Here is a 12,982-nt window from a genome sequence, read left to right as displayed (position 1 = left end):
TCGTGCTCAGAAGAGGGTTTGTGTAAAATTTGATTTGTCTTGGGACCTCAAGGACACTATTGACTTTCAAATATGATGTCTTTGTCGCTCACAAATTGCGCTCTATTTGAATCTATCCAATACTTATTTTAAGTGCTAATCTTTAGAACACAAGATTAAGGATTGCCTTCTAGATTCCTTGCGAGTTAAGACTTCCTCTAAGGAGTCTGAACCTTCACATTCGTCTAAGGCCCCTAAAGTTGAGGAGGGTTTGGCAATAGTTGCTCGAAATAGGAAGAATTCTTCATTTGCTTTGTCTTCTCAGAAGCCACAAGGTTGCAGCCTCAATGTTAAGCTCTCAGCCAAAATCTCTTTTTCATTCTTACAACCCCTTCTAGACGTTTCAAGGTCAGAAAAGGAGCTCCCAAAAAGCCCAGGGTGTCTTATCTTAGCTTCTTGATGGCATCAATTTTTCTTTACACAACATCTTCTACTCTCTTGGGAATAAGGGCACCATACATGAAATTGAATCATGAATTGTATGTCATGAAATATCTAATGTCTTATCGAACTCACAAAGAAGTATTTTGTGCAATATACTTGATAGAAATGTCTTGGTTTATGGTACAGTCAAGGTTAGGAGGAACTTTAAGGAGATCAATACGGACCATGCAACATGAGTGAAACACAACAGAAACAAGACAAGATGAAGAAGGTAATGCAAAACTGATTGATTGATATCATGAAAACTAATTACAATCAACCAATAACATGCAGGCTACAAGAATCAGCTCACTGGTCTGAATACATACAAGCTCGATTACAGTGTTGGTCAACTCTAGGCCCCTTGATCTTAAGATAGATCTTCTATGTTCTAAAACCTGATTTCTAAAAGCTTAATTACATTGATTTATATGATCTAGAGGGATCCACATCAGCCCAGATTGAATCAAAGGCCGATGAAAAAAATGAAACGTGTAAACCACCAGGTCCACTTCCGCTAAAAAGAATACTCCAGAAAATCCAAAGGATGAAGTGCGGACCAAGGGGAAGGTTGTTCAAATGCCAAAGAATGTTGGAAGAAACAAAATGATGCTTCGCAAGCTATGAAAAGAATCCTGAAGAATTTCCAATAGCAAAAAAGGTCCAAGTGGTTCCGAAGTACTAATCCAGAAAACTGTGTCAAATTTTGAAAGCGATAACTTTCCAGAGAAAGATCCAAATGTACCGCTGAATTAGGGTAAGGTAGATAATAGTGTCCACAAGCAAAGTCTAACTCCACAAGATCCTGTGAGAATATTTAGAAAGAAATGTTGAAACTGCAAAATAGGATACAAACCAAAATGAAATGTTTTTGGTTGATGCAAGATTGCCAAGAAGCAGGGATGTTCCTGCACTAGTTTAGATGCTTTTTGGGTTCAGGATGTCAAATTTTCTCCATTCATGTTTTCTCCAGCATGTAGGGTTATTTGCCAACGGCCTTGGTTTTCACCTCCAATCATGAGGTCAGGCAGCGAGGTGTTACCACTCTCCTTGCACCATGTTCGCAGTCTTCTATTGTGGCTTTTAGGTTAGATCATACTCAACAGCTTGTTTGGATCATTATGTCAATGGAAAATCATTCCTTTGGGTCCATTAATGTTCATGCTTTGTGTGATGATGTTGAGAGGATCTTTTCTATGTCGATGGATTGCATATTCATTGACACCAAGTACTTTGGTGTTTTGCGATGATTTTAGCATGATCGAGGTTGTCTCTGAGATAGAAGGTTTAATTCTTTTTCGATGGATAACTGGTGAACAAGAAGCCTAGTTTTGTACATGCATAATAACTTGGGGCTCTTTGATCCCAACACTAACTGCCACCATCCCCATGACATTTGGTATATGTGGAGTGATTTCTTTGTTGAGTCATCAACCCATATTGGCTCACATTCAACAGGTTGGGAATTTAGAGAGTTGTCTAACTCATCAAATTGGGTGGTTTACTTGGTGGGATGGTGTCATTCAATGGACAACTTGCTTTCTCAAGATTTATGGTCAATAAATAGCCATGTATCAATTGTAGCTGTATGAAGCTAGATCCCTAGATCTCCTCCATGACATAGAGGTGCTTGTCATAAATCCTTTCTCTCCTACCCTATAGGTTAGGGTTGATCAGCTTCACAACGAGAAGCAAATTTTTGATAGCCATGTTGTATGTGGTGCCTAGATTAAAGCTAGGCTTCATTGACTTAAGGTTCAAGATCTCGCTCCCAAGAAATTCTTCTGGGCTCTTCAAGCACATCATTCCTCCTTGGGCATCAAGAGAATTAATAAAGGTCAGTCTATGCTCTTTGAGCTATTGGACATTCTCTAGATGTTTGTTTGTGCTATGTATCTATCTCACCATTTTTGCTTTCTCAAGATTTATGGTCAATAAATAGCCATGTATCGATTGCATTTGTATGAAGCTAGCTCCCTATATCTCCTCCATGACATAGAGGTGCTTGACATAAATCCTTTCTCTCCTACCCTATAGGCTAGGGTTGATCTACTTCACCACGAGAAGCAAATTGTTGATAGCCATGTTGTATGTGGTGCCTAGATTAAAGCTAGGCTTCATTGACTTAAGGTTCAAGATCTTGCTCCCAAGAAATTCTTTTGGGCTCTTCAAGCACATCATTCCTCCTTGGGCATCAAGAGAATTAATAAAGGTCAGTCTATGCTCTCTGAGCTATCGGACATTCTCTAGATGTTTGTTTGGGCTATGTATCTATCTCACCATTTATATGTATATGTATCTCTCTCTACCCTTATATCTACCCCTCTCTTTACCTCTCTCTATATATCACCTCTTATTTCTATCTTTATCTTTCTATATCTCCCTCTCCTCTCCAGATCTCTCTCTTTCTCTATTTCCATCTCCATCTCTATCTTTATTTTCAGCTCAACCTCTATATCCTCAATTCTTTCTTTATCTCTCTTAAGCTTCCCGATTTGATCTCTTCCTCTTTCTCAATCTCTCCCTATTATGAATATAACATGCCTATTGACAATGAAGTTTGATTATTTTCTTGGTTTAAAGATTTAAATTTAGTCATGTTTAGATCGCTACAAATGGACATACTTGATTTGAAGCTACCACTTCTCTATTGCGACCTTTGTTGTGAAAGCCACATCATTTTCTAAAATTTCTACCAACTGATCCCAACTATGAAAAATACAGTGATTTTTTCTAGTTGACCTTCCACAACTCTTCGACGTACCCATTGCACACTAAGGTGCAATTGCTAGTTTATGTAAAGTTTGGACACAATTTTACTCAGATCTTTCAACATTTTTCCTCACATGAGTAGTCTATCTAGTTGTCTTTTTATTTTATGTTAATTCATTTATGTTTGGCCCCTAGCCCAAATTCAGTAATTGGAGAGATACCTCCAATTTGTCAAGCTGCAGAATCCAAGAGAATTGTAAATATTCATGTTCCTTCACATATATTCTTCCTTATAAACTCAAATTTTTTTTTTTTTTTTAGTTTTTAATTATTTCTTTAATTTTCTAATTTATTATTATTATTTTGAATTTATTTATTTATTTAATTTTTTTTATTTTTTTAATTATTTTTAATATTTTATTTAATTTATTTAAATTTTTTATTTACAATCTACTTTGATAGGGTATTTTATCGGGAGGATTTTACTCGAAAGCATGCTTTGTAATTTTGTCACCAAGACCGAGGCCCCTCATGGGTTCCATCTTGATGGCATCTAAAATCTCACCAAAGGATTTTTATTGCTTCGCTTTGCTGAGGCTAATCATCTTCAAGCCATTCCTCAACATGGGCCTTGGTATGTCCGGTTGTCTTTGCTTATTTTTATCAATGTAAAAATAGGTTTCGAGTGGACCCAAAACCCCCAATAATAGGTTTTGAAAGGACCTGAAACCACCTATTATTTCCAGACATCTAGAGGCCTCTAACCAAGACGTTGTACGAGAGGTAAGAAAAGATTCACAACAACCAACTAGAAGCCAAATGTCAGTCAAACATTAGAAGATAGATGTTACATATTGGGCTGGATGCAGTGGTTCTCAGTGCAACACTCTAGTTAGGGTCTCATTGCAGTATGCTATGTTGTGCATCTGTGTGAACACGATCAAAATTCAAAATATATAGTTTATATATATGCTATGTCAACAAATGGTTTATATACAAAATATATATGCTATGTCAACATATAGTTTATTTTATTTTCTACAAAATATAAATTTTATATGGTGGCTTGCTAAGCTTTTTATGTGGGTGTGAGAAGGGATTGTTGAGTATGAAGGAATAGTTTAGGAAAGTACTCCTTAATCCAAATAAGTCATTTTCTTCTCGTGGAATGTCTTAAGAAAATTTAAAAATATATATAATCTAATTTAATATTGTCACATCTAAAGCGTGCCGAATGCACTTCGAAGATATGCTATGACATAAAGAAGATTGTTAAGGTGATGTCAAGTCTTGATCCATGAGGGTAGGAAAACATAGATGGATTGGTATAAAAGGTTCCATTCAACTTGGAGGAAATGGATAATTACCTAAGGGGATAATGTGAGATTGGATCATGTTAAAATTATGATACAAATAGCTTTGGAAAAGGGATGATGAAATGGTTAAGTATGGGAAATTGTAGAGATAGATATAACACCAAGGTAAGAACACTAGAACTAATTTTAGCACTATGGATTAATCCAAGACTCAAAATTACACTAAGAGGCACCCCTTACCTCTTAAATTAATTCCATAGGTGGGTTTATCCTCCAATATAGTGCCATTGGTTAGCTAATCATGTGAACTTCCATGATAAGTATGATTACCATACACTTTCATAACATGAGGAAATGCTAATTTCTTGGGAATGAAATAAGCAAAGATATGATTAAATAATATCTGATCGTAAATAGTCATAGAGTAATTAGGATTTGATCATACGGAAAATTTCTAGGAGAGCTACAATAGTTGTAACATCATGAATTAACAACATTAAAAAGTACACTGTGAATTAATTATGTAATGACATAAAAATTGAAAACATCATGAATTAATTATGTAACCATATAGGTTAAATATAATTTTATCAAGAAATCAATTTCAAATAGATAATATAATCACATAAATCATACATTTCAATGTCATTGATCTTGTTCTTCATCCAACTCTTTGTCTGTATTATCCAATCCAAATTCGACATTGTAAGGATTGGTCATATCATCATCATCGTTATTGATATCGGTTTCAGGTATTGTCATCATCCACATAGATATCATCTTCATGAACATTAAATCCTACATCATCATGATCTAGTGCATCCTCTTTGACATCTTCGTCAGACACATCATCAACTAACTCTTGATCCTGATCATCATATACATCATCTTCTAGTTCTTTGGTATCTTCTTCTTCCATCACATTATACTTTACCATCCTTCTTCTTGGATGATGTCTAACAACACATAACCAATCCGGTTTACTTGGAACCTCTACGTAAAATACTTGCTCACATTGTCTTGGAAGAACATAGGGCTCATTTCTAGATCGATCGATCGACCTTGTTTTAACCATGGTAAATCCTTTATCACGTTCAATAACAATTCTCTCAGGATCATTTTCTTTTAATCGTACCCTGTACCATTGGATGACAAACAGAACTAATTTGAAGGACTTAAAGTCACACTCAAATATATCATCCAAAATCCCATAGTATCAATTTTCTAAGACTTCTTGATGTATGTCGCTTCTAGATGAAACATTACTCACCTGAAAGACTGTAGTTATCCCAGAATGACAAGTATTCTTCGTGTCATCCAACTTTTTGATTCAAAATTTACGACCATTGCACCACATATCCTTGTGGTGTTTTACCTCTAATATGTCAAACATGTAAAAATTATTGCATCGTTAGTTGATAAATTCAATCAGTATAAAGACATATAATTAACAACTTTCCAATGGACGATAATCATGCCCCCATTCAGCGTGACCATGCCACCTACAAAAACAGGGGCATAAACCATTATCAAAACACATCCAGTGCTGCAATAAGTCTTCCCAATGAATTAATTCAACCGACATCCCTATTATAACTGCTTGTTCAATCAAATCATATTCAAAATCATATGTATAGCAATTAAAAAATATTTGGCAGAACGCCAACAAGTGCTAACCGTATACTCGTCAGCCCACAAATTAAGGTGGTGCTAACCATTTGCCTCTTGGCCCACAAATTTTTGTGTATGTTGAAATAGCGACGAAAATCAAGGAGCGTCTGAATTTTGATGAACGTCGAGCATAAATTTAAAATAAAAATAAAAATTTCACATTAAATATGTAGGTACTCGATGATACAATTAATTATTGGACTTTCATCAAAAAGGTTCATCGGATTTTGTAGTCAAATGAGTTAGTGTTAGTAGTAACTATATTGGAATATGGGTCTGCTCATTATCTTTTTTTCTCAAAAGAGTCTATTGGTAACAATTAGAGATCAACATATTCTCTATGTGTCTCCATCATTAGTTTTTTAATAGTTTCACAATCCTTAGTATTATGAAATAGATTTTTTTGAATCTCATGCCACATACCTATATCTTGTTGTGTCTTCTTTCACACCCTATTACTTCTTTCCCAGTGATTTTAAAACGAACTGGTTGACTATATTCTTCCCTACAAACTTACTGTTACTTTCACCTTTGACTTATTCACAAAATACACTCTCGTCCCTTTTGTTATGTGAATTTTTCTCCAAGAGAAAATAAGTGATGAAATGACCCTTTTATAATTAAAATGGGGGATAAAAATAAAGGATATTATAATTCTTTGGTTTAAAGAAAGGTTAATAAAGAATGTTTTTGAAAAAAATCTCTTAAAAGAGAGTTATAATTATATTTATTAAAGGGTGAATAAAGGTCACCTTTTCGAAAGGGTGTGATGGTTTGGAAACCACCCCTTAAAAGGTTATATAAGTCATTTATGTGAGACTGGGAAGGGGGCATGGAGATCACTCAAGGAAGAAGAAGAAGGTGGCTTGGTGGGCTATGGGAATGGGAGGAAATATAGGAATTTAGAGGGCACAAAGGAATGAAGGATAAGGTCATTGGTTGGCATGGGCATTGGAGAAGGGGCACACAACATGTGTCCAACTCGGGGTACGATGTATACTCGAGAGTGTCCTAGCCAGGGCTATGTTTATTTCATGTCGTGAAGGCATGCGAGGTTTTGTGTAAGAACCTATCCTCGTGGAATGTTTACTTGTCATAAAAGAGCCTAGACCTATGACTATTCCTTTGAATTATGACTATTCCTTTGAATTGTAGATAATATGGTTGGTTCTATGTAAGAATCAGCTTCCTCTGTGGCGTGCCATAGCCATAAAGGACCCAAGGCAACTGGAATCTTCTTGGAGTGAGAATGACTATTCCAAGTGCTCAAGATTAAGATAAGTATTGGAAAACCTCAAGTGATTCTATAAGATATTGATAATGCTTTATATGTGATTTGTTGATAATATGGTTATATTAAGTGGTTATGTTATTTGATTTATTGTGCTATCAAATTGCTTATTAATTATTATCGAATTATTACATGTTAAATTTATATAGTTACTTACATATAATTTAATGATAATTACTTGTAATTAATGAACTTTATATTAACATTTAATCTATTAAATCCGCTATAAATAATTAAATAAGTCTTGGAGAAAAGTGCCTTTACACCTTTCTACTTGAATTTTTCCTCAATTTTTAAAATATACTTGAAGGCACTTGCTAATGTTTCCATATCAAGGAATTCTGGTTTGGTTTGATTATACCTATTAAGCCCACTTCGATACTTCAAAACTGGATATTTCTCAGAATATTGGATGCCAATTTTCACCAAAAGTGCATGAAATGTGTTAGTATGTACACTTGAAGTTATTGGTCCTTCAGTTAGACAAATTGCGATTGTATATATTTTTATTCATAGGCTTCTTCAAGAAAATACTCTTCTTTTATGGGCTCCATGAATTCTCCCCATGTGATTTTTTCATCAAAATCTACATCAAATTCCTTTCCAACTTGTCCTTCCTTGGATGACAACTTAGGTTCCCATAATTGCTTCACACGACTCTTAGTTTTAAAGAGGAAAAAAGTGATTTTATAAACATCTAAGAAATGAGTGATAGAAAAATACCTTTCAAGTTTTAATAATAAGTCATCACAAACATCCACATTATTTTTTTCCTTCAAAAGTTGGGATATCAAAAATTACATACACCCTGAATGGAGTATGTCTACCAAATGGTGGGTTTGTTGAATTTATTTGTGAACTTCGATTTTCTAGCATTCAAGAGAATTGTTCCATCATTTCCTCATGTTGTTTGTTTAGTGAATTTTCAACCTGCATTTTAAATAGATCATCTAATATGTCAAGTTCTTAGTTAAACATTTGTGATCGTGTGTGTTTCAAAGGAAGGTAATAAGAAGGATATCTTGTTTCTAACCCAATTCTTTGGTATGTTGATCGTGTCCAATGGAAAGAGAACACAATCTATGATACTAGTAGTTTGAATTATTATTTTGGATTACAATGCTTAGTGTATAGCCTAGAGTATTATATACCTTTCACGATGAAACTGAGAACAACAAACTCATAAGGATGTGTATGCGGCTCAAAATGGTTGTTTATTAGAGCATTAAAAAATTAGTTTATAAAGTTTGGAAAGGATTCCAACAATGACCACATCCCTTTGGAATTCAAAATGAAAAATTTGGATGTGAATAATTACAATAAAATGAAAAATATATAAAAATACTATATTGTTTATTACTCCAACTTCGGAGGGTCATAACATTTTGCTTTAATGCTCAAAATCTAAATATTATTAAACTATTGGAAAGATCTGCAAGAGCTCTAGTTTTGGTCCCTTAAATCAAATTCTTATGCTTACCCTATTCAGTTTAATGGATTAACAACATTTTCCATAACAATGTGAATTACTGAAAGATTAAAATAACAAAAAAAAATGGATTCTCAATATTTTCCATAATCACTTGTTCCAACAACACTAGAGTGCTCCTAAATTGCTATTTGATCAATTAGTTTCAATTATTTTGTTTTTTTCATTTCTAATAAGCTTTTTCTTTTTTTTTCAATAACTAGTACAATAGAAAGATTTCTTTCAGACATTTAATTGCTCTTTACCTTCAATTAGATCTATAGGTGCAAAATTAATTTAGGTCGCATCTTTTGTCATGGATTTGAATCTTGAAAATTTAAATTTAAATATTTTAGTTTTGCCTCATGGTTTCCTCCCTTTCTAGTTGTTATGAGTGAATTAAAGAGGCTCCTTTAGAATATGATGGTATATTGAAAAACCAAGGTCGTACTTTAGAAGAATCATATGGGATAGATAGAGGAACTTATTGACCACATATATAATTTGATGCAAGTTAGTAAAATAACTACATAAAAATTTTATAATCCTCTTAAGATCATACTATACGTTTTTTGCTCTAACATCAGCTCATCATTATTGAATCAATTCATGTAAGAGTTTCATTGACGAGAATTTCACTCCTTGTAATTCAATAATTTTCTTATTTAAGTGTTTATAAACATAGGTTTATTAGATAGGTCAAATTCTAGTTATTGTCGAATTTTAATTTTCATATCAAGTTTGACTCTATGCATGTATAGAATGGCCTCGTGCCCACAAAAATGAACAAGAAATCATACAATTTTACCATTTTACAAGTCAGTAAATTATAGAAAAATGAAGAAAAATAAAATTTACCGATTCTTTTTATAATCATTAAACTGTTCCACTTTATTTTTAAACTACGATAAAACTGATGCTTCTCCAAAGGCCGGCTGATCGTTTTTGCTAGTAATATAAGCGCTGATCGTTTTTGCTCGTAAATTACATTTGTTTGAGAGAAAACACCAAGCTAATTCAAAAAACCGTTACATTCAACGTCTCCCAAAGTAATTCAAAAAACCGTTACATTCAACGGTATCAGAAATAAACAAATTCTTACAAATTTAAATTGGTGTTTTGCCACCCGGTTTTGAGTGGGAAACAACCGTTACAAATTAAACTGGAAACATCTAATTATCCCAGGTAATCAAAGCATACATGCTTCATCTAATTGCTGGCATAATAAGCTGCCCAAATTCAATTCTTCATCCACTGGTGATGATGATGCTTTGCGAATGTCTTTGACCCATCTAATTGCTTAGGCAGGTCTTTGATTTCGATAAGCTGAACCGTGCGTTGCTTCTTCACTGCAGTTCAAATAATTAGAGATTCATTATGACTATTAGTAGGTCACCCACTTGATAATTCAGAAACAAGATCAAAATTAGTTCAAAGAAACACAAACCCTTTTCAGCTTGTCGGTACCCTTCTTGAAGCCTTCTCTTTGCTGCTTCAATCCTTTCTCTTACAGATTAATCATCAAGAGCAGGAGAGTTTGATTTCTGCATAAAAAACATGAAATATACATAACAGAAACATCCAACAAATATGGAATGCACATCATTTGTGCTTGAAACTTAGTAAATGTAATCAACATGCACATCAGATTTCAATTTTAAACTCTTCAATTCCATTTTGTTTGCTTACATGTGATGAAGGAAGTGGAAGAGAGCTAGGCTTGTTGAAATCTAACTTTTGGTGCAAATTCTGCTTCTGGCTTACAACTCGCCGTCTCCTATGATTGATCACAATGTGATTTTGAGCACCACTTTTTGTTTCTTGTTTGCTATACTGTCTGTCATCCAGTTTGAATGGCTGCTCTATTCTATGATTCTGGATTTGCTCCACTGAAAACAAAGGGAAAATTTATGTAAGTTGTGCTAATTTGGAAGGAGAAATGAATGGGAATAATTATTAGTTTGAGAGCACACCTGCGGCTGCCATGGTATCTACAGCAACTTCTCCAGCACTTTTCATCCATTCATCTGCAACTTCTCTCCACCTTCTGCAAAGTGCAATGCATGCCATTAAAAGTGCAACATATAAAAGCATAAAGCTGTTATGAATATCAAATATGCTTCCATCTCAATCCCTACAGCTATTGTGACCAAGAGAACCTGTTGATCAGGTAAAGCTGGAATTCATCAAGAAAATTAAACGTTTAGGTAGAAACACCATTTTCCCCTAAATTAAACATTTAAACAAGATTCAATTCTGCCAAGGGAGGAAACAAGATTTACCTGACAAGCTTCTTCGCCATGGAGCTAATTGGTTTGGACTTGTGCTTCTGCAAGCATTTGACATTTCTGCCAATCATAGTTTCCTGTATGTAATTTATAATTGAACAGTGAGAGAAGGTCAAAGAAATGTTAAATTAAACTCCACTTCCAGTTCCACCAAGAACAAGAAAATATATAAACCCAGTAGCTAATTCAACACGAAGCTGAAGCTAGATTGCATTATCTACAAACCCAATAACATGTAAACTTAGAATACTCATTTACCTTTAGGATTTCAATAGACAATGCCATCGACTCCAATCTTCTCAGTGAGTCGCCCAGTTGGTTTTCCGACTGTAAAGTGCAACACAAACATTGCTTCTTAACAGAAATGAACAAGCCCTAATTTCAATACCATTCAGCTTTCGATGTATTTGTAAATCCCAATTTCTTCAAACGAGCAGAAAAAATGAAAATTCACCGAGACATTAATGAAAAATGAGCAGTGCTGCAAGAAATGAAAGTCTTACCTCATCTTGATTTGAAAGAATGTGTTTTATATTGAACACCTCTTTCACTATTTCACATTCTTTAGGCACAGGCACAGTTATGGTTTGATAGCTATTGATCCTCTCTGCAATATCATTGACCTTTTTATGAATACCATCATCTTCATCTTCAGCAGATGATCTTGATGCGTAAACCATCTCTGCTATTTTATCCCTCCTCTTCACTAATTCCTGAGGGCAATCACACGCTGCAACATCGATTGCATGTTCAATCAAGCTGCATATATCACTCTCTGCGCTCTCAAAAAACATCCTCCATTCTTCTACCAATCCCATTTTAACTCTATGCCCTGCTATTTAACTTTGATTCTCAATCCTGCTCACAACATAATCAAATTTGAAACTTCAATACATTAAAAACATCAAATTACCAACCAAAAATTAGCAGTAGCAGCTTTTAAATTTTAGTCACCTCAAATTGAAACCGCTCCACGAAAATTCTGAGTAGACCAGAACTCAAATTCTTTTAAACCAATAGCGAGAATGCGAAATGGATTGAATTCGAAATTCAGGCAGAGAACTTTTTAAAATGGGCGTGGTACTGATTTTTTTTAAATGGGAGTGGTCTTGCGTTTTTCAAATATATGCTATTTTGGGCAATGCAAAGTCATTTTTGAAATATATTTAGTCACTCACAAGCACATGCATGTAAATATGTACATACCCGTGTAATCCTGCTTTACTCACTCACAAGCACATGCAAGTATAACAAATAGCCGTTGCCGAAAAGAATAGTTAAAAAGTACAACAGAACAATTAATTATAATCATTTGTGAATTCATTTATGCTTGGCCAATTATTGTTATTCTTCATGTTCCTTCACATATACCCTTCATTAGAAACTCAAAATTGTTTTTGATTTTTTAAATTCTTAATTATTTTTAATATTGTAATTTATTTATTTAATTTATTATATTTTAGATTATTTTTTGGTTTTTCATTTTTATTTTTTATTATATTTAATATTTTTTTAATTTTATTATTTGTTTATATTTTTTTTATTATTTATCATTTTTCCATTTTTAATTATTTTGTTCATATTTTTTATTGTTTTGTTTATTTATATTTTTTATTTTAAATTATTTATTTTTTAATTTTTATTGTTATTTATTTATTTACTATTTATTTTTTAATTTTTTTAAAGATTTGTTTTTAATAACATATGGGAGATTATTTTGATTGTCATTTTGCTTGTTTCTATCTACTATTTTGTGGGGAGGATTCCATGCGAA

The 12,982-nt window shown here is 33.6% G+C and overlaps 1 protein-coding gene across 1 annotated transcript; it reads right to left on the bottom strand.

Moving 5' to 3' along the window:
• Nucleotides 1-10,434: 10,434 nt before the first annotated feature.
• LOC131043514 (probable mediator of RNA polymerase II transcription subunit 26a) lies at nucleotides 10,435-12,276 on the bottom strand. The gene is made up of 7 exons (XM_057976732.2): nucleotides 12,163-12,276; nucleotides 11,712-12,066; nucleotides 11,467-11,535; nucleotides 11,203-11,285; nucleotides 10,894-10,967; nucleotides 10,610-10,809; nucleotides 10,435-10,464 (listed from the first exon to the last, which is right to left on the bottom strand). The coding sequence occupies exons 2-7, from the start codon at nucleotides 12,024-12,026 to the stop codon at nucleotides 10,435-10,437; spliced, it is 771 nt and encodes a 256-aa protein (XP_057832715.2). The 5' UTR covers nucleotides 12,027-12,066; nucleotides 12,163-12,276.
• Between the last annotated feature and the right edge of the window lie 706 nt (nucleotides 12,277-12,982).

This window comes from Cryptomeria japonica, chromosome 8 (genome assembly GCF_030272615.1).
Source record: "Cryptomeria japonica chromosome 8, Sugi_1.0, whole genome shotgun sequence".
NCBI classification, from domain to species: domain Eukaryota; kingdom Viridiplantae; phylum Streptophyta; class Pinopsida; order Cupressales; family Cupressaceae; genus Cryptomeria; species Cryptomeria japonica.
Note: the sequence above shows the minus strand (reverse complement) of the source record. Positions and strands in the feature narration are given on the sequence as shown.

Excerpts from the sequence above, each read along its gene's own strand:
- LOC131043514 (XM_057976732.2), bottom strand. The coding sequence starts at position 12,026 with ATGGGATTGGTAGAAGAATGGAGGATGTTTTTTGAGAGCGCAGAGAGT. Across the intron at positions 11,536-11,711 it reads TTCTTTCAAATCAAGATGAG|TCGGAAAACCAACTGGGCGA; the intron begins GTAAGACTTTCA and ends TGCACTTTACAG. Across the intron at positions 10,465-10,609 it reads TTCCACTTCCTTCATCACAT|AAATCAAACTCTCCTGCTCT; the intron begins GTAAGCAAACAA and ends TTTTTTATGCAG.